This window comes from Natator depressus, chromosome 1 (genome assembly GCF_965152275.1).
Source record: "Natator depressus isolate rNatDep1 chromosome 1, rNatDep2.hap1, whole genome shotgun sequence".
Classification (NCBI taxonomy): domain Eukaryota; kingdom Metazoa; phylum Chordata; order Testudines; family Cheloniidae; genus Natator; species Natator depressus.
The window spans coordinates 203,869,040-203,889,960 of NC_134234.1; the positions used below are offsets into that span (position 1 = coordinate 203,869,040).

General features: G+C 41.9%; 1 protein-coding gene across 1 annotated transcript in view; it reads right to left on the bottom strand.

The window, feature by feature from the left end:
• POLQ (DNA polymerase theta) overlaps positions 1–20,921 on the bottom strand; it is a 133,109-nt gene that overhangs the window by 85,667 nt on the left and 26,521 nt on the right. Inside the window, exons 7-12 of the mRNA XM_074974884.1 lie at positions 19,054–19,213; positions 18,792–18,938; positions 16,734–16,946; positions 8,830–8,972; positions 6,793–6,997; positions 4,142–4,284 (exon numbers count right to left, since the gene is read on the bottom strand). Coding sequence (XP_074830985.1) covers positions 4,142–4,284; positions 6,793–6,997; positions 8,830–8,972; positions 16,734–16,946; positions 18,792–18,938; positions 19,054–19,213 — 1,011 coding nt within the window. The remainder of the gene's footprint in view (positions 1–4,141; positions 4,285–6,792; positions 6,998–8,829; positions 8,973–16,733; positions 16,947–18,791; positions 18,939–19,053; positions 19,214–20,921) is intronic.

The following is a 20,921-nucleotide window of genomic DNA, read 5'->3' on the forward strand; positions in this document are numbered from 1 at the left end:
AGGCAGCCCAACCATCTTGCACTAAACACACCAGACAGGATGGCTCCAACCTGCTTGGAGCGGGTGAAGCCCACCCTAGATTCTTTCATCTTTCTGCAAGACCCAGGCCCACATCAGATGGGATTAGCAATCCCCCACCCAACCCAACGGCTATGAAAGCCACTAATGTGTTTGCTTCGGATCAGCCATCATGTGTCAGCAATGCCCCTCTGCCATGTACATTAACCAAACCAGACAGTCTCTACGCAAAAGAATAAATGGACACAAATCTGACATCAGGAATCATAACATTCAAAATCCAGTAGGAGAACACTTCAACCTCTCTGGTCACTCAGTAACAGACTTAAAGGTGGCAATTTTGCAACAGAAAAGCTTCAAAAACAGACTCCAGTGAGAAACTCTTGAGCTTGAATTAATATGCAAACTAGATACCATTAACGGGGAGTAAGGGATAGCTCAGTGGTTTGAGCATTGGCCTACTGAACCCAGGGTTGTGAGTTTAATCCTTGAGGGGGCCATTTAGGGATCTGGGGCAAAAATTGGGGATTGGTCCTGCTTTAAGCAGGGGGTTGGACTAGATGACCTCCTGAGGTCCCTTCCAACCCTGATATTCTATGATTCTATGAATAGAGACTGGGAGTGGCTGGGTCATTACACATATTGACTCTATTTCCCCATGTTAAGTATCCTCACACCTTCTTGTCAACTGTCTAAATGGGCCATCTTGATCATCACTACAAAAGTTTTTTTCCTCCTGCTGATAATAGCTCATCTTAATTAATTAGCCTCTTACAGTTGGTATGGCTACTTCCACCTTTTCACGTTCTCGGTATGGGTGTATATATCTTCTTACTATATGTTCCATTCTATGCATCCGATGAAGTGGGCTGTAGCCCACGAAAGCTTATGCTCAAATAAATGTGTTAGTCTCTAAGGTACCACAAGTACTCCTGTTCTTTTTGCGGATACAGACTAACACAGCTACTCTGAAACCAGACTAAAAAGTGTAACTTTGAATAATCTAACCTAAAACTCAATAGCATTTGAAAATGCTACACAGTTAACATCTCAAAAAGGTCTGAGGACCAGTCAGACTGTACTGATGCTAAATCCATTGGGCTGGACTTTAAATCCTAGATAATTGACGATGCTATGACTGTCATTGGTCCCAAAAATAAAAAAAAGCCAAGAAACCCTGGATCTTCCTCAATACCTTACCCGTCACTAAAGAGCATTGCACAGTTCATTTGAGAGGTCATATGGTCATATATCGTAAAGCTAAATAGCACTCATAATAAAGCAATACATGCTGATCACAATGCTTTTATGGAAGCCAAAGCCACTGTACTTAATAAAACTTCTAACAGGAGGCTGCACCTCCTTCTATAAACACTTCCGTGAGCTCACTGACGAGAAAGGTCATTCAGCTGGTGCAGTCTTCTCCAGTTCTGGTCAGCTAATCAAGGCAGAAGCAGAGTGTATGGCATGCTGAAGTGAACATTTCATCCACCTCCTAAATGCACCCCCAATTTCTTTGGATCCTGATATTAAGGCCACTGCCAAGATGACCTATTCCACACAAAATGATCCTGGCAAATTAACTATCAACAAAATCCAAAGTGCTCTAATAAAGCTTAAGGAAAATAAGACAGCAGGAATTTGTGGAATTCCTGCAGAACCATTGAAAAGCACAGGACAAGCTATTCATTTGTGGCTGCAGATGCTGTTCAATATCATCTGAAGAACAGACTCAGTCCCATCCCACTGGCAAAAAGGCATTATTTTATAGCTTTGGAAATCTAAAGACAGCAAACAAGACTGCTGCAACATCATAGCATTACTCATCTACCTGTTCCCGGGAAAGTTTTCCTTCTGTCTTGGTCATCTGAGCCACTGATATCTTAAGGCGCAAGAGAAGACCATGATAAGATGGCATCACTCCCAGCCATTCCACAATGGAGCAATTCTTCATAGTGCGCCAGCTTATTGAGAAGGCATGAGAACTGAAATGCTCCGTTCACATTGCATTGTGGACCACAGTGCACCATCAACCACGTTTGATTCTGCTGTCAGCGAATCACTTTGATCTTGAAACTCGCAGGCCTTCCTGACAAACTCTGGAGAATGTTTCATCTTCTATATGTCTCCTCAAGCTAAGTTCTTGTAAATAGGAAAAGAATCATCTTCCAAATTAGATTGGGCATTTGACAAGGATGCGTTGCAACTCCAGAACTCTTCAATACCATCATAGACTATGTGCTTAACCAGACACTAAGTCAATACATATGCCTTGATGATAAGAACCTCTGTCAAGGTTCCTTCCCCACTTCTGAACTCTAGGGTACAGATGTGGGGACCCGCATGAAAGCCCCCCTAAGCTTATTTCTACCAGCTTAGGTTAAAACTTACGCAAGGCACAAAGTCTTTGCCATTGGATTAGGTAAAACACTGCCACCACCAAGAGTTTTAGATAAAACAGGGAAAGGACCACTTGGATTCCTATTTCCCCAAAATATCCCCCCAAGCCCTTACACCCCCTTTCCTGGGGAGGCATGAGAACAAACAAGATGAGCACAAACCCCTTGGATTTTAAGACCCAAAAAACCCAGATTCTTAAAAATCAGAACTTTATTAGAAGAACAAAAAAAGATAAGAGAACAACTCTGTAAGATCACAATGGAAGATAATCTTACAGGCAGTCAGATTAAAAACCTAGAGGATCCCTCTAAAAAAGGCACAAAAACAGGAACACACATTTCCTCCAGCACAGCGAATTTACAAGCCAAAAAACAAAGAAAACCTAACACATTTTCTAGCTAGATTACTTACTGACTTTACAGGAGTTGGAGAGCTTGCATCCTTGATCTGTTCCCGGCAAAGGTATCACACAGACAGACAGACAGACAAAAAACTTTCCCCCCTCTCCAGATTCAAAAGTATCTTATCTCCTCATTGGTCATTTTGGGTCAGGTGCCAGCAAGGTTACCTTAGCTTCTCAACCCTTTACAGGTGAAAGGATTTTGCCTCTTGCCAGGAGGGATTTTATAGCACTGTATACGGAAAGGTGGTTACCCTTCCCTTTATATTTATGACAACCTTCTTGACATCTGTTTTGCTGATGATGTAGCACTAGTTATTGAATCAATAGATGAGCCAATTGTGGAAAGCTCAGTGGCAAAAGTCAGCCTGAAAATTGTTTAGAGTGGCAACCAGAAGAATTTTTGTTTTAATTTCAAACATCCTGCAGGCTCTAGCCTCTTAGTGGATGACGACCCTGTCAAGACGGTCAGTGATTTCACCTGCCTCACTTCTCTTGTTGATAACAGGGGCATCACTGAGAAAATGTGAAGCCTGCACTGCAAAAGCGCTGTTCATAATGGGGTGCCTCCTTAAGAACATCTGTCATAAACCAAACATCCTGATAAGTAAACCAACAAAGCTGAGGATATAGAATGCTACTGTGGTCAGTATTCTGACCTCTTGGACTGAAACATGACCTCTCACTGCCAAGATTGAAAACCCGGACACCGTTCAGATGAAGCATCACCGAATGATTGAGAACATCAAGTAGTATGAATTCAAATCAAATGAAGAGATCTGTTTTCTAACTAAACAGGTCTTGCTCTCTCAGAACTGTCACCCAGTGTTCTTTAAGGTGGCATGGTCATCTACTCTGAATGCCTACCAAATTTCCTGTAAGAATCACCTCCAACTTTGACCCAATGAAAGCAGGATGGACAAGACCCCCAGAAAACCTGAAACATGATGGCTGAACAGTGTCAACGGATACCTGTCTCTCACAGACATCCTACCCTGTGCCAGATTTGGCTCAGGACAGATCATCACAGAGGTGCATAACATGTTCAGTGACCACTACACTGTCCAATCAAAAGCATGAGAATTTAATTTAATTTAAACAAAAAAATCCAATTTAAATTAAAATAATCCAATTTTATTTTTAAGTCATCGATTTTTATTCACCCTGAATTGAATGCTTTTCAAAACATTTCCCCTTGAGGGGTCACCTGAACAAAATAAAAAAGCAAGAGATCCTTGCATCCAATATGCTGTGTGCTGTGCATTCTCTTCTCCTTCACCTGTACAACTAAAGCTGCTATAGAGAGACAAACAAGGAACTTACCAAAGAGAGAATATGCAGGTCATTCTCCAGGACAAAACCCTTCATAGCTCTCTGGAGGTCAGCAAAGATTCCCAGGGCCTCAGTTGGTGACAGAGAAGAGAAAAGAGTAGCAGTGCCAAGATGTGTTGGACGATAGACCTCTGCTGTAAGAGAAACAGGCATTTAATGTTACACGAAAGCTAATACTTCATTTTCAATTTGGAAAGCGCTTTATAAATATTAATCAACCCTCTTGGGGGAAGAGTATTTCTCCATTTTACAGATGGGAAACTAACGCTGGAAGTCTAAATGCCTCACCCAAGGTTAGTTAGCCTCAGAGCTGGGATCAAAACTCAGGCTCTCAATCCTGTGCTCCAACTGAACGAGAGACAATTATAAATCAAATAAAAAACCTGATGTAAATCCCACTGTGACACTCTATACCTTGCGGGAGCACCATGTAACCCCCATACTCCTTATTTATATATAATTGTGATTTTGTATATAAATCAGGCCATGTGAGGTATCAGGAGAAAGAACAATGACTTTTGGCAGATCATAACCTATCTAAATATGTACATCATTAGCGCATAAGAAGTTAAAAAAGATTGTGTTGTATGGTTGTCAGTAAAACATGCTGTAAGTTGGGGAATCAGCCAGATATTAGCACCTCAGAGACAACAGCAAGGAAAGTAACCAATGCCCAGGCATGTGTCAAACAAGCATCAACAGACATTGTTCAACAAAGGAGCTACAATTCAATGACTCATTTGCACCAGGCCACATCAGGAGAATTGCTCAACCTTTCCTGGGGACTCAGCAATGCCCACCAGACATGCCTGGACTCATGTTCTCCAAGCACATGGGACTATGGGTACAAAAAAAGAACACAATGGCCCTATGCTTGGCCTTTTCTCCTTCCCCCACCTATGCTGCAAGCAACAAGGACACTCAGAAGACTCCAACAGAGGAGACTGACCCAGGTTTCAAGGGTGAAACCTGTGTACTATGCACTGCAATATCCAGTGGGTGAGGAAAACTGCTCAATCTAGATGTTGCCCAGTCTAATAGCATTGAAAGTTTAGACTGCATGCTTATATTTTATTTTATTTTGGTAACTAACTCTGACTCTTTGCCTATCGCTTATAATGAAGGCTAAGATTCTGTCACTGTTATTTTTAGTAAAAGTCACAGACAGGTCACGGGAAACAAACAAAAATTCACAGAGCCCGTGACCTGTGCATGACTTTTACTAAAAATAACCATACAAGCCACATGACACAGGTGAACGGCCCCGGCTGCAGACCCCTGTGGAATCTGCGGGGCAGGAGTGCACAGCTCCAGCTGCAGCCCTTCACTGAAGCCGTAGGGCAGGGGCCCACGGCCCTGGTTGCAACCCTCAACGCGGGGTGGAGGCGCACAGCCCTGGCTGCAGCCACCAGTGGAAGCTGCGGGACAGGGGAGCACAGCCTCATCTGCAGCCCCCAACGGAAGGGGGAGCATGCCCCCACTTCAGCCCCTGGCAGGGGCCACAGGGCAGGGGCAAACGGCCCGGTTACAACCACCACTGCGGGGCAGGGGCACACAGCCCCCGCTTCCGCTCCTTCCCTCCCCCACAGAAGCCCCAGGGCAGGGGCACGCGACCACTGCTTCAGCCCCCGACACAGGGCAGAGGTGCATGGCTCCGGTTGCAGCCCACACCATGGGGCAGGTACGCAGCGTACAGCCCCAGCTGCACATGGCCCAGGTTGCAGCCCCTGATGCAGGGCAGGGGAGCATAGACCTGGCTCCAGCCCCAGCCGCAGCCTCAGCTCCAGCCGCAGCTGTTGACAGCTGAACCCCAAGAAGTCATGGAGGTCCAGTAAAATTACGCAATCCATGACTGCTGTGACCTCTGTGATTAAATCGTAGCCTTACTTATAATCATTTAAAATCCATCTTTTGTAGTCAAAAACTTGTTTAAGTGTTTATCTTTACCAATGAGTTTGCCTGAAGCGTTTGGTAAATCTTTCATGGGGTGAAAGCTTAACATATCAAAATCCGAATGCAAATGTCCCACATGTGCTGGGGATCTGGGCTGGGAATTTTCATTCCACACAAGGCACATCTTTTAAAAGCAGAACGCTTCACTGGAATCACCATGCTGGATCTCAGACACCAACAGGAATGAGATTTCCTATCTTTAACTGAACAAAACATTAAACTTAACTATCCTAAATAGAAAGTGTCCCAAACTAAATGTCTCGTGAAACAGAACAAGAGGAAATGTCAGGACCAATTTTGCTGGCAAAAGAAAAGGAACTAAGATTAAAGAATCCAAAACATAAGGTCCATGGTCAGTGTTCACATACCCAATAAAGGCCACACTGCTTTGTAGTTCCAGGACTTGTAAGCTAGAACACATGAGTCTTAGTGGGGACCTGCAGAGGCCACTCCATGAAGAACTGTTTTTTCTTAAACACATACCAAAAATAAATTAATGAAAAAATTGAATTCATGGCATCCTAATCAAATGCCAATATCTGCTAAAGCTTTTTTGGCTAAATTCCAGAAGGCTAATTATAAATTTACACTTAGCTCTTGAAGTTCTGCCCAGCGAAAAATCTCTAGATTACAGACACTCAAAGAGCAGAAAATGTGGATGCAGAACACACAGAAGCAGCCATTTTTACCTTTCACTCGGTTGCCAGAGTCTAAAATCTGGATGAACTCATTCTCTAGCAGCCATCTCACACAAGCCTCAACAGCTCCATTCTGAGCTTTGTCTTCATCTCGCTCCCTTTCCTGCTTGCTGTCTTTCAGACTGGCAGCAAGGAGTGTGCAGGAAGCGTAGGTCCGCACATCATCTGGAGTGCTGCCCACTCCACCCACTATGATCTGTTAAATAAAATTCCACGATCATAATTGTTGCAAAAGAGTAACATAGAATTTAAGAAATGAAAAATTAATGGATTGATCTATAATGGATCCAAAGAAAAAGTTTGGTGTGACAGGAACATAGGGTAAAACAGTTGCAAACTCCTACTACCACTGAGGAGGAGAACTGTGAAGACGGTTTCTCTTTATTTTGCAAAGAGGATAAGATGCTTTTGACTCTGCCTACTGTATCAGATTGCTCACTGCAGGAGAAAGTGAATTAGTAACCCCATTTAAAGAACATCCTAACATTTTGGAGGCAGTAATGCACACCATAGCATTTCAGGGTAAGGAGATTAAAACTAGACTCACTACTTAGACACCACTGAGAGAGAGTCTAAGAAAAGGGTAAAACATGATTCATTAAGTTTTGGATACAGAACAACCAAACCAGGGAGCAGGATTCTCCCTAGTGCTGTTCATCCTACTGAAGTTTTGCGTTTTGTATTTTTTTTTAAACACATGTAAATATCGTATCCCATTACCGTTTTCCTGGTTTGTAGAGGTTTTTGTATTATGCTTTTATTGTATATTATATATTATCCTCTTTCTTCATGAGTTACTACCTCAGCGCTGGAGGTAAGGGGAGATTTAGTAACAAAAACATTCTGTAGAGAATTCCATTTGTTTTTAAAAATAAAAAACTAACTACCAACAAAAGGGGAGAGATTTTGGAGAGCTGCATTTTAAAAAGAAGTTCATTTAATTAGAGATCTCTATACTCTGTACGCCTCTCATAGCTAACAAAAATACAGAATCTGGGGCATATCTGACCAGTCTCCAGATACTAACATAGTTTCTGGAGAAGAGATTATATGTAAAACAGTTAAGAAAGGAACTGGATTACAAAAATGTTTAAAGCCTGAAAATCAACTATGTAAAAATGGACAGATCTATTCTCTAGATGTTAGAGTCAGATCAGTTCACATAAGTGGCAAAAAATAGTTCTGTTGATTTTTTACTTCAATTAGTCCTGCAGAATGAGTACAGATAAGAGAGATCGAGCAGGATTCTATTTCTCGTACATTAACAGAATTATTTACTAAGCTCCAATCAATCACATCTGTAGAAAAGGGGTGCATAACTTAGGGCCTAAATTAGTCTACAGAATCTTTAGTATTAATGATGTACAAGAACGACCTAGTTTGACTCTCAAGCTACGTCGATGCTACAAGTTAGGGGTGTGATTTCCCTGCTTGTGTACACATACTCGTGCTAGCTCTAGAATAGCCATGGTAGCACAGGTAGCAGAAGCAGACGCACAGCTGAGCTATGCCAAGTATATACCCACTGCATGGATCAGGCTTGCCTCTGCAACCCATGCTGCCATGGCTATGCTACTATTTATACCAGTGCTAGCTTGATGAGAGCTAGCGTGAGTATATGTACACAAGCAGGGGAATCACACCCCTAGCTTATAGTGTAGCTGTTGCCTCAGATCTCCGTTTAAATATGCAATACTAGCAGTAATACCTTTTTCCACCTATAACCTGGGCACATTTAATATGGAGTCACTGAGACACAAAGATGGAATCCCAAAATGCAATTTTCAGAGTCACCACCTCTCTGAATTAACAACAATCGCAGCTGCAACTTTATATTGCAGCTGCAAGTATAGACTGAAATGGATCTGTATTACTTTCATGTGAAGCTGTCTGGGTTGAAGTAATGGGGAAGGAGAAGAAGAATAGGTGTGAAGTAGGTTTAGCAGTCTCACATAAGCAGTCATCCTAAACTTATGTGGAGTAACACAGCAAACTAAGTTCTAGTCCCTTTCCATGTGTGTCCCGTACCTCCAGGATCGCTCGTATCATGCTAGAGGTAACCTCTTCCCCTTCTCCTCTGAGCAAACAGCTGTGGACAGGCTTTAGTGATCCCTGAAGCAGAGCAATGCCTTTCAATCTCTCAGAGGACTTGCACACTAGAATGCTCTCACCTATGAAAAAAATAGAGATGAAGTGATCAAAAAAAAGCAAGCTACATTTTCAATTAAGACATAATTTGAAGAGTTTTGAAATGATTTATTTATCAATTCATGCAGGAAACATCATTTAACATCATTACACAGATCATGAGTAAGAAATTTCAATATACTGCAGGTAACATTCCTCCTAGATATCTGGGCCATTTTGCTGTAATATCTACAAAGTTCAGTGAGGACACATTATCAGAGAGTGCCTTGAGAACACTTTGGGTGATACTGGCCAAAAAGCCAAGCAATTTTATATTTCTACAATCCTAAACAATGTTTACGCAATGCTGCGGAACGGCTCCACAGGTGCATGACAGTTAACAGATGGCATATGCTGTCGAATTAACAGACACTGCACTCACGAGACCCAATACTAGGGAAGATTCAGCCAATACTAGGGAAGATTCAGGACAGAGAAAGCCTCGGCTTGTTCTGAAGACAACTAGTTCCACACTAGGCAGAAGAGTCCATTTTTTCTCTCCTCTGTTGTCGGATGAAATGACTGTCACAAACCCAGAGAGAAAACAGAAGTGAAATGTGACAGAGACTGGGCAGCTCAGATGATAAAACTACACAGCACTTGAATGACACCTATCTCGAATACAGTCTGTCAGCAACGCTTCACAACATACTGAAAATATTTATTATTAACATCCTGATATCTTTACAGATTCTAAGACAGCAGCCTTAAGAGACTGACTTAGTAACCATTTGTTCTCCAAACTTAAAGTTTCCCCTTTACAGTTGAAACAATATAAAGTACTTAAGTCATTAACATATCAGCTAACATTAATTTAATCTCTGATAGTCATATACCTATGAAATTCCAAGGGAGGCAGGGAAAGTCATATAAAGGTCCCAAAGTTGTGAACCAAAACTACTGTCCACTGACATATTTATAACCTTCATATATAATCATATTATCTATGATGATAAAGTGAACCACAGGGGGAAAAAAGTCATGGAAAAGGACACACATTCCCTCATTGGGAAGTTATTAAACATTTAGAGCCAACATCTCCGGATAGCTGCTAAACAATTCCAACAAGGAGGTTTAGTCAAATGAAAACATATTCCTTTCAAACACAGAACTAACTAATCTGCTAATCATCTGAGATTAGATAGATTCTTCTAGTGCTTTGGCCATTGAGGAATAAACCTGCATTGAAGAGAAGAAAACTGGATGATCCAACAAGTTTTGTCCATCTCTAACCTCTAGTTCAGTATGTAGTTCTGTAACTAATCCATTCACCACCCTGCACACCTCCATCCAGAAATGGAAAAAGGTGAAACATAGCCTATTTCGTAGTTTCTGCTCCTCAGTACTAAACAGTCCTGCTCACATCTCCCACGTAAAGAGAGAGACAATTTTGACAAATAGAGAAGAATTAGGAATAATCCAATTTAGAAACATTAAAATGTTTAATTCTACTCAGACCAAATGAAAAAACTCAAGTCCCCAGATACTTCAATATTCCAGTATTTGGAGGTCTTGACAGTGACAATTAGTCTCTGTTCCTGTTTTGTCAACCAAATATCTTTTCTTTTTTATTCTTAAAAATCTTAAATTGTAATTTTATATTTTTTTTACTATTTATTTAGGAAGTTTTAACAAGTTTACATATCCTTGTCATATCGTCGTCTGTGATCCCTCGAGGTTGAGGATGATCTCTTTCACAGGTGTTTATTTTTTATCGGTCCTTTGGTGACTGAGGAGTCTGATACTTGAGCCACAGGCTTGTTAGCAGACATTGCAGGTGGTGTTGGATGTCAGGGTTGGGCCACAAACGCTGCGTCTCAGTTGTCTGTCTTTTCTTTTCTGGTGTTTTTCTGTGACCAGGGCAAGGCGATTTTCCTCAAAAATGGACGTTCCCTCTCTGACAAGCCTTTGCCAGTTATCCCTGTACTGAACTACTGTCTCCCAGTGTGTGGTGTTGATGCCACATCTCTTGATGTTTATCCAGCTTGAGGACATCTTTAAAACGTTTCTTTTGGCCTCCCGTTTCCTTTCTCCTTTGGTCAGTTGGGCGTACCGCAGCTGTTTTGGTAAGTGTACATCAGGCATGCACACACAGTGCCCGCTCCACCTCAGCTGGTGCTGGATAATCAGGGCCTCAACACTGAAGATGTTGGCCTCTGTAAGGACACTGGCATTTGTGTGGCAATCCTCCCACTTTTACATTGAGGATCTTCCGAACAAAGTTCTGGTACTAATGTTACAGGTTTTTCAGGTGTTTTCTATAGGTCACCCAAGTCTCACAGCCATAGAGGAGAGTTGGGATTACCACCGCTTTATAAACTCAAAGTCAAGTGTGTGTTCTGATGTTGTGATTGTTGAACATCTGCAAGACAGTCTGCCAAAGGCAAGGCTGGTGCAGAGGATACCGTGCTGAATCTCGACGCCTATGCCTGCCCTCTGTGACAGATGGCTGCCAAGATAGGCAAAGTAGTCTATATTTTCCAATTCTTCTTTGTCAGTGTAGATCTTCCTTGCTGGGTCTGATGATTGACCGGGAGCTGGCTGGTGGTGAACTTTTGTTTTGCTGGTGTTCAGATTGGCCTTAGGCTTTTGTAAGCTTCAGAGAAACAATTAAGGGCTGTTTGTAGATCCTCCTTTGAGTGTGCAACTACAGCACAATTATGTGCGTACTGGAGTTCAGTTATTGTTGTCGATATTACTTTAGTTCTGGCATGGAAACGAGAAAGATTGAAGAGATTGCCGTCAGTCCGATATTGGATGTCAATGCCCTGTGGCAGACGGTCTTGGGATAACATTTTCATAACTGCTAAGAAAATGGAGAAAAGGGTGAGTGCCAGTACACAACCTTGTTTTACACCAGTTCGAACAACAAAGGGCTGAGAGGTAGAGCCACTGCACAGAATGGAGGCAATAATCTGGTCGTGGAGGAATCTTACAATGGTGATAAATTTGCTTAGGCGGCCAAACTTTGAAATGATTTTCCACAGAGCCTCACAGTTGACAGAGTCGAAGGCTTCGGTCAGATCAATAGAGGCCATATACAGCTTCTGGTGTTGTTAACATTTTTCCTGGATTTGCTTGGCTGAAAAAATCATGTCTGTGGTGCCTCATGATGGTCTGAAACCACACTGGGACTCTGGAAGTACTTCTTCTGCAAGAGGGAGCAGGCAATTCAGTAAGATTCTAGCAAGACTCTTCCCAGCAATGGAAAGAAGGGAAATGCCTCATTAGTTGCCATAGTTGACCTTGTCTCCCTTTTTGAAAATGGTGACGATGTTAATATTACATAAGTCGGCGGGGATTTCTTTGGTGCGCCAGATTTTGAGGAGCAGCAAATGAAGCTTGTTAGTCAGTGTTTGTCCCCCCCACTTTCAGTACTTCAGCTGGTATGCCATCAGGACCTTGTGCTTTATTGTTCTTCATTCATTTAACTGCTTTGCGGACCTTCTCAGGTGTTGCTGGGTTGGCAAGAGTTTCCCAAATTGGGTGCTGAGGGATGGAGTTGATGATGTCGTCAGTCAGAGTTGATTCTTAATGTAAAAGCTTTTGGTAATGTTCCTTCCAGCACTCTTTGATGGATTCATTATCTTTAAGAAGGGTACTACCATCTCTGGATCTCAGCAGCGAGAGGCCACATGAGCTTGGTCCATACAGAGTCTTTGTCTCACAAAAAAAATCTCTGCATATCATGTCTTTCAGCGAATGCTTGGATTTCTTTTGCTTTGTTCTCCCACCATTTGTTTTTGATTTCTCAGATCCTCCTTTGAACTTCAGCTTTAAGTTGATGGAAAGAGCTCTGCTTCTGACTGGATGATGAAAGGTTTTGCCAGTCACAGAAAGCTTTTCTCTTCCGGTCCAAAAGGGCTGTGATCTCTATGTTGTCATTGTAAAACAAGTCCTGGCAGGTAGCAAGGCTGATAGATTCCTCACAAGCCTCATGGATGGCCTATTTTGGGGCTTCCAAGTCTTCTTCGACACACGCATTGTCATTTCCAGGTGTGCATATGGTCAGTTTTTCCACTGAGGAGTGTTTGGAAGTTCTCTTAGTGCACTGAGGACTGAAATCTTTAGATGTTTTATTGCCATCTGTATGATTTGGATTGCTTTCTATGTTTTGGTGCAATCCAGATAGACATGACTGATCTCACCAGGCAGTGGTCAGTCCAGCAATTGTCAGCTCCTCTCACGACATGGGTGATTTGGACATCTCTTAGATCCTATTTTCTTATGACAGTCGAGGAGGTGCCATTGTTTTGAACAGGGGGTATTGCCAAGTAATTTTCTACTTGTTGCTGTCTGAAGATTGTGTTTGTGTTCACAAGGTCGTGTTCTGCACATTTGCACTGATAATAGTAGCAAATGACTTATTGGCCAATTGGAGGCGCTCATTGATGCCGACAGGGAGCTCACTCAGGAGGTCGACTAGAAGGTTCTTGATTGCAAAGCCAACACCGTGTATTCACCTGTTGCTTGCTGGTTTTCCTTTCCAGAAGAAAGTGTAATCGCTGTCCTCTTCCCTCAAGTAGCCTTCACCTACGCATCTTGTCTCACTGAGAGCAGCGATGTTGATGCCCAAGACCTCTCGAGGTACCACAACTATTGCTGTTCTGTGTTTGGGTCGTTTGCTTTTTGATTCGTCTAGTAGAGTACGGACATTCCAGTGGCAAGAAACATTTTTGTTTTTTGACCGCATTGGGAGTGATCCCTCTGGACACGGTTATCCTGTCACATATGGTGGGAAAGCCTTTGTGTGGGGCATCTTTTCTAGCCCCTTCCCCATATGGGGTGAACAGAGGGGATCCTAAAAAGGCCTGCTCAGTCGTGACCGCGGCTGCCAATAATGCCCCCCATCTCAGTCCAGGGTCACATGCCGACCATCTTGCGGTCAACTGCCTGCATGTGTGTCTGTGACTAGGGACTCCTGGTGATCACTTCACCTGTTCCTGTCACCACTCATCCATCACCACAGGACTTTTATGGATGGAGGTAGGGAAAAAGTTCTTCCTGTGAGAGAAGCCTGTGCGTGAGTAATTTAATGTGGGAGAGCTGTTTCACATCAGCAGCCATACAAATCTTGTCGGAAGAGGCGCCTGTCTCTGGCAACAAGGAGGTTCAATACAACCGGGGATTTCTCCTCCGTTGCAGCCTTTGTCCACTTTTGCGGCCGTTGAGAAGTGATCTTGATTCATCCACCTGCTCTGCCATTGAAGTCTTATGCTAGGTTGTGTTCGGCTGCACTTTGTTTGGTACCTCACCTTCGACCTTACCACCATGGGTGACCCTACCAGGAGTATAGGACTCCCAATGGCATCACTCTTAGGGTCTTAAGGATACACAAGCTTCTCCACCACGTCAAGGTGGCAGCCCAAAAACAAAAACTATCATTACAACAGTTAGCATTTGTTTAAAGAGACATTATATGGGAATAAAGTAATCTGATCTTTCTATTTAATAGGTTGTTACCACATTACAGAGTGAGCATCATTACAACATCGATGATGTCAGTTTTATTAAATTGAGTGAAATCTCAGTATACGCACACTTAACAAACTAGGTATGTCTACCAAATGTTATTAAAAAGAATTGGACAGGTGTGGTGGGTATTTATTTTTTGCTGGTGATGTACTCTCTCTGATGTAAAAGGTAACCAAATATCTAAGGAACTATCTGTCCTTTGTTTATTTTGCTGGGTACATAACTGGTGTGTTAATTCCTCCATAACCACAACCTCCCATATATTTTTGAACCATTCCTCCATTGTTTTGCTATTTATCTTTTTCCAATGAGATGCTAATAGCCAAGCAACAACTAGCAAATGAGAGATTCACTCATTTCCTTTTGAGTGACCATTTCCACTGGAAGCCCCAAAGGATCACCAAAGGATCATTTGATAATAAATATCTATTAATTTTTTATATTTGGTTATGGACTGCATCCCAATACTCTAAGGACTAGACATGTCCACCATATATATATATGCATACAATCTCCTCTTTCACCACAATTTCTCCAACATTTATCCCTATTCAACCTCTATATATATTTGAACTGGTGTGAGGTACCACTGAAACAGTATCTCAAAGATTTGTTTTTTTATTGTGCTACAGGTGAAGGTTGTGGGTCATCTTTCTCAGATCAAACCTTACTTTTTGTTCCTTGTTTGTCAACCAAATTTCTAATCCATACTAGGAAGTTGTTGTTTTTGAAACTGGAATTGCTGTGGTAGAAAGAACAGCAGCTGGTATTTGCCATTATGTTTACACTTTCATCCAAAAGGCTTTACGGAATAGGCGGGGGGAGGTACATTTATAAACTCATAAACATATGTTCAGACTGCATACTGTGCAAGAATAAACTCAGGTTCATGTCAGACAGGTAAAAAAAAATCACCTCTTCTCATGCGGAAAAAAAAGGATCTTCAAAAGCCAAGCAACTTCATTTTATAGCAGGTTTGGTCAAAGTGTAACAAGCAGGCTACAAGAAATTCTACAATAGATCATGATACTTCCCTCTTCAACGTGGCGGTGTGGCCTACAGAAACTCTCAGTTCCAACATGCAATGCTGCTAGATTGCTCAAATCAAGATGGAATGTTACATTTCAAGACACGTAGCGTCTCCAAGCTGCAACCGTGCATTAAATATGAATGTAGCCATAAATCTAATTCAGTGGTTCTCAAACTGTGGGTCAGGACCCCAAAGTGGGCCATGACCCCATTTTAATGGGTTAGCCAGGGCTGGCTTAAGACTTGCTGGGCCCCAGGGCCAAAGCCGAAGCCTGAGCCCCGCTGCCTGGGGTCGAAGCCTTAGGGCTTCAGTCCTGGGTGGCAGGGCTCAGGTTACATGCTCGGGCTTTGGCCCCAGCCCCACCCCACCCAGGGCAGCAGGGCTCAGGCGGGCTCAAGCTTTGCACCCCCTCCCCTCCTGGGGTCGTGTAGCAATTTTTGTTGTCAGAAGGGGGTCACAGTGCAATGAAGTTTGATAACCCCTGATCTAATCCACTTATAAAAGAGAATGCAATGAACTTGCAGCAAGTAGCCAACACCACCCGCAGCAGGGCAGCCCTGTTTTATATTTATGTTGATCTTTATACTCTCCACATTATTTGTACATTTGCAAAAAAACCCAATTCCTATCAATTCTAGCCATAAAATAAACTTCCATTCTGAATAAAACTGACATTAACAAAGTTATTTGCCTTGCCATGCCAAAAGAGTTCTTGACTGATGCTAGCACAGCTCAAGATACCTTTTTTTCTGTGAACTGCCAGAGGGAAGCACTCAATATTTTCCAGATTCACAAAACAAGTAGTTTACCTGGAGAGAGGCTTATAAATCCAAGTTACTTGTCCAAGTGGAAGTTATTTGTTTGCCAGATTCTAGGTCTAGAACTTCAACATCATCTCTCAAATTTTAAGTCTGTAAAACTCCTTGCTAAACTAGCCATACCCCACACAATTAAAGCAAATGATCAAAGTATTAGAGGTGATATGAAATTCAACAAAGAAAATAGACTGTGCCTCCAGTAACCTGACATGCAGACACCAAAATCAATTCATGCAGTGAAACAGAATCCCCTAGGAATTACAAATTATATCCCTATTAATACCAAACAAATTAATCTTGATTAACTATCATACTGAATACCAAAGGAATTCATCATGATTAATCACTAATTGTAAAGCACTGCCCTGGTTATAATTAGGTTAACACAGTTCTTAGAGAATGTTAATAAAGCCTCCACTTACCCACTGTGTCTACTCCTTTCCTGCCAGCCCTCCCAGCCATCTGTTTGTAAGTTAGGATGTCCAGAAGTCTGCCACCAAACACAGGTGTTCGGATAATTACCCGATGTGCAGGCAGATTCACCCCAGAAGAAAGGGTGGATGTCGCTGCCAGGACTCGAATCAACCCCCGGCGAAAGGCCCCTTCAATGATATCCCGTTCATCAAAAGTAAGACCTGAGGAGACAATGCTTTCAATAAACACACTAACAGCATGTTTGTGGTGAAGCATAACCATCAGCAGAGAAAGCCTTGTGAGAACAGCCAATATGTTAATGAACACTTGCCATGTAGCGATTAGAACTATGGAGCCATGTCACACCAGTATCTTGATCACTGCATGGCTGAAATAATCTCAATTCTACAGAAATGTTTTCCTTTAAGTATTCTAACTAATAGTATGATTTAGCAGTCTGCGCCTCCAAAGTGCATGCAAACGCCATAAAAGGTCAGACAAACACAATATTTCTTTGAGAATCTTTATAAAACAGAAGAAAGTTGGATCCAGCAGTTATAATAGGGGATGGGAGTTAACAGTTTTTTTCCCTATTTAATTTCTGTGATTTGCGGTCTTGAACCTGGAGTCCGACTAGGTTATCTAGTTCATTTCCCTGCAAACCATCAAAAAATACATTTTCCAGTGTTTTCTCCAGTCTAGTTTTGAGTGTACAAAAGGGCTTCTAACACTTCCTTTGGGAGATTGCTGAACAGCTTAATAGATCTTACTGCCAGGAAGTTTCCTATTTATATGATTTCATCAGTCTGCTTCCAAGACCACAGCCTTGCACCACCCTAAGTTATTCTTTTTCTTCCTTGACATTTATAGGTTTTAAATATTAGTAGACTTTTCTTCCTTCTAACCCAATCTCCCTATATTCAGCTCTTTCATCTTTCTTCGTAAGTCACTCTCCTCAGCTCCCCTGATCAGTTTTGCAGCCTTCTCTCAGAGGGCTGTTATGACAAAGCCAACAAGACCAGCTTCCCTACAAGAGATAAACTATCAAGTTTAAGGCTTATAAACTGAGGAGCTGTTAGCCTGGGATTCTGACAAAGGATCTAAAATTACTCAAAGTCACATCAAGAAGGAACCTGATGCATACTGGGAATCTTGTTCTGAAAAATGAACTTTTGTTGGCATACCTTCAAGGTTGGGTTGTTTTTAAATTCAGAGAAATTGAGCGTCAGTGGGGCCATTGGAAGTCTCCAGAAAAGAATGCCATATTAGCCAGAGTAGTTTTCCATTAACTACAGTTAGTGAAATCCAAAGAACTCAAGGGGACAGAAGAGCTTTCTTTTGTTGATTCAGCACATCACTGTCCTTAAATTTCATTATATTCCAGCCTAACTTAGAGATCAAATGAGTATTTAATCTGTCAGAGTTTCACAGCAGGATTTTTCTCAAGGTTAACTACACACCCTCGTTGTCTCTGGATTCTGGTCTCTGCACTGGTTTCTACCATCAGGACAGGCTAGGAAACTTCTTCCAACAACTGGACCTTGCTTCCAATCTACCCTTCCAGAAGGGCCATGCCTATCTGATAAACGAATCACAGACCTGGAGTAAACAGATGGCAGCTACCACTAACAGTGACAGTTTTTCTTTCTTTCCATGTTCGCCCTTTGTCAGAGACCCAGAATAACAGCTTCTGTCCATCTTCTCTATCTCAGCGTTTGGTTGGGTAAATTGTCTTAACTCACTCACAAAGCTGATAGTTTTGACAACATGTCTTGGTTGTAACTCAGTATTTCCAGCATTTAACAAAAGCTGGGTTTGTCAACTGCCATTGTCCTCTATGTTGAAATTAACAGAGAGAAAGTTTACCACACAATTACTGAGTTAAGCCTTAGGCCACAAAAAATCACTTCAGGCTTAGCTTCAGCTGTGGATGGCAATAACATTTGATTTACCTATAAGCGACAAAAGGGACTAAAGACGTCAGAAAATGACTACTAAATATAAGTCCAACTAGATTTTGGTATCCATATAGTATGCTCATGAGAAATGAGTAAACTCAGAACTACCTGCATGATGAAATGCCACTCCCCATGGTAAAGTACGCTGGAGCACAGAGTCCAGACCTGACGATGAGCGCCTTAGCTGGTCCATCACCTCCTCTATTCCTTCCTTGTCCAAGGCAACTGGTGAAAGTGCTGAGGTTTTGGTAAACCCTTTAGTCAGGAGAGAGAAAGAATATTTTTTAAAGCTCTCAGCAGGCTTACTCTGCTATAAAGACATAGTGCAGCTCATAGTCTCCTATTAAGCTACTTTCTCATCCCTTCTTACTCTCAGCCTGCTGCAGAGACCAGTGTTGCAGATTGTAGAACTCCCTGGCTATGATGTCTGCCAGCTTTTCACACCAGTTCTTGGATGGACAGAAGAGTAGGACTGAATGGCCATCGTGAATGGTCTCGTAACACAGGCTCACCACATGGTCTTCATCTCCCTGAATTAAGACAGACAATTCTTTCAACAAGTTCTTGTATCATACAGGGTTTGTAAATGCTGCCATTTTCACCTCTATCCCACTTCAAATGCCCTATTCCAATTCAGAGGGAGAAACAAAGGTAAGAAAGGGAGCAGAGTTTTCTTGACCTTCGAAAGTCTAGGGATTAGTATGGGGCTGATGTGTACATGTCTTGGGCCCAACAACAGATGAATCTGAAGATTTGTGTCAAATTATCCCTAGCTTACTCCCATTGTTACAATCACAATTAAAACCTTTTTAACCATTTATTAACACAAAAAGAACAGTTAAAGCATTTGAAACTTCAGAAGTTAAGTAAAAACTTTAACAATTCCCTTATTCCCTTTAGTTGCATAGAGTTTCTTATACGGAAAACTCCCTTGTCTGACAGTTTCTTTAGGTTGTATTAAAGATGAAGGTTGAGTGGTTATTAAAGTTCAACTGTCTTTTTAAGACAAAACAAGACAACACTCAAGAGAAGGAAAAGAATAGGAAAGTATAACTTCTTTCTAACTCTGTGTGTGTGTGTGTGTGTGCGTGTGCGTGTACGCTTAAAACTTGATTTCTTGGAAATTTCAGGCAAAGCACATTATTTTAATAGCCGCACAGACACTTAAACTCTTACTAGTCAGACTAAAACCTTTGTCAATAGCTTGCTTGTTTGATTACAGGTTACTAGCATGTTTCTGACATGGATTTGTTCTAAAGATAGTTAAACCAGATTATTTTTAAGCAGGCAGCCAAAGGAGGAATAAAGGAGAAAGTAGAAATCAGGTAGGGAAGGAAAAACAATATTACACTACGAAGAAAGCAGTAGCAGAAACTTCAAGTGCACAAGTCTTGTTCAGAATTCTGCCAAACCCAGCAGAGGTGGTGATGTCATCTGGCTCCCTTCTCTTGCCCAGTCTAGTTAGGACATCTTCCAGGTTCATGACAAAGGCCCAAGACCATGATGGTAGATCCCAGGGACCCAGTGAGCTGTGGGCACCTTAAAGTTGAAACTCCTTCCCTCAAGCTGTTGAGTCCACAAATTTGGCTTTCCAGCCCACTTAGCTTAAGCATATTGCCAAGTAACCTCTAGAAAAAGGAGCAGCAACCTCACCCCATCAAAATTATTCAATTAAAACACAGTTACAGTTATTCCAATTATAAACATTTATTTTGGTTTCTGGACTCCCTCCACTTGTTATGCCAAATTATGATCTCTAATCACAGTTTTTTGTTTAAACATCCAATTTTTGCCACTCTCTCAAATTTTTGCTTATTTTATATAACAGGCTGAGCTGTTAGAATCATAGAAATGTAGGACTGGACAGGACCTTGATAGGTCATCTAGTTCAGTCCCCTCCACGGAGACAGGTCTAAGTATTATCTAGACCATCCCTGACCGGTGTTTGTCTAATCTCCAATGACAGAGATTCCACAACCACCCTATGTAATTGGTTCCAGTGCTTAATTTACAGTAAGAGTTTTTCCTAATGTCTAACCTAGATCTCCCTTGCCACAATTTAAGCCCATTGCTTCTTGTCCTGTCCTCAGTGGATCAGGAAAACAATTTATCACCCTCCTCTTTATAACAACCTTTTGCATACTTAAAGACTATCATCTTCTCTTCTCCTGACTAAACAAACCCAGTGTTTTCAATCTTTCCTTGTAGGTCATGTCTGCTAGACCTTTAACCATTTTT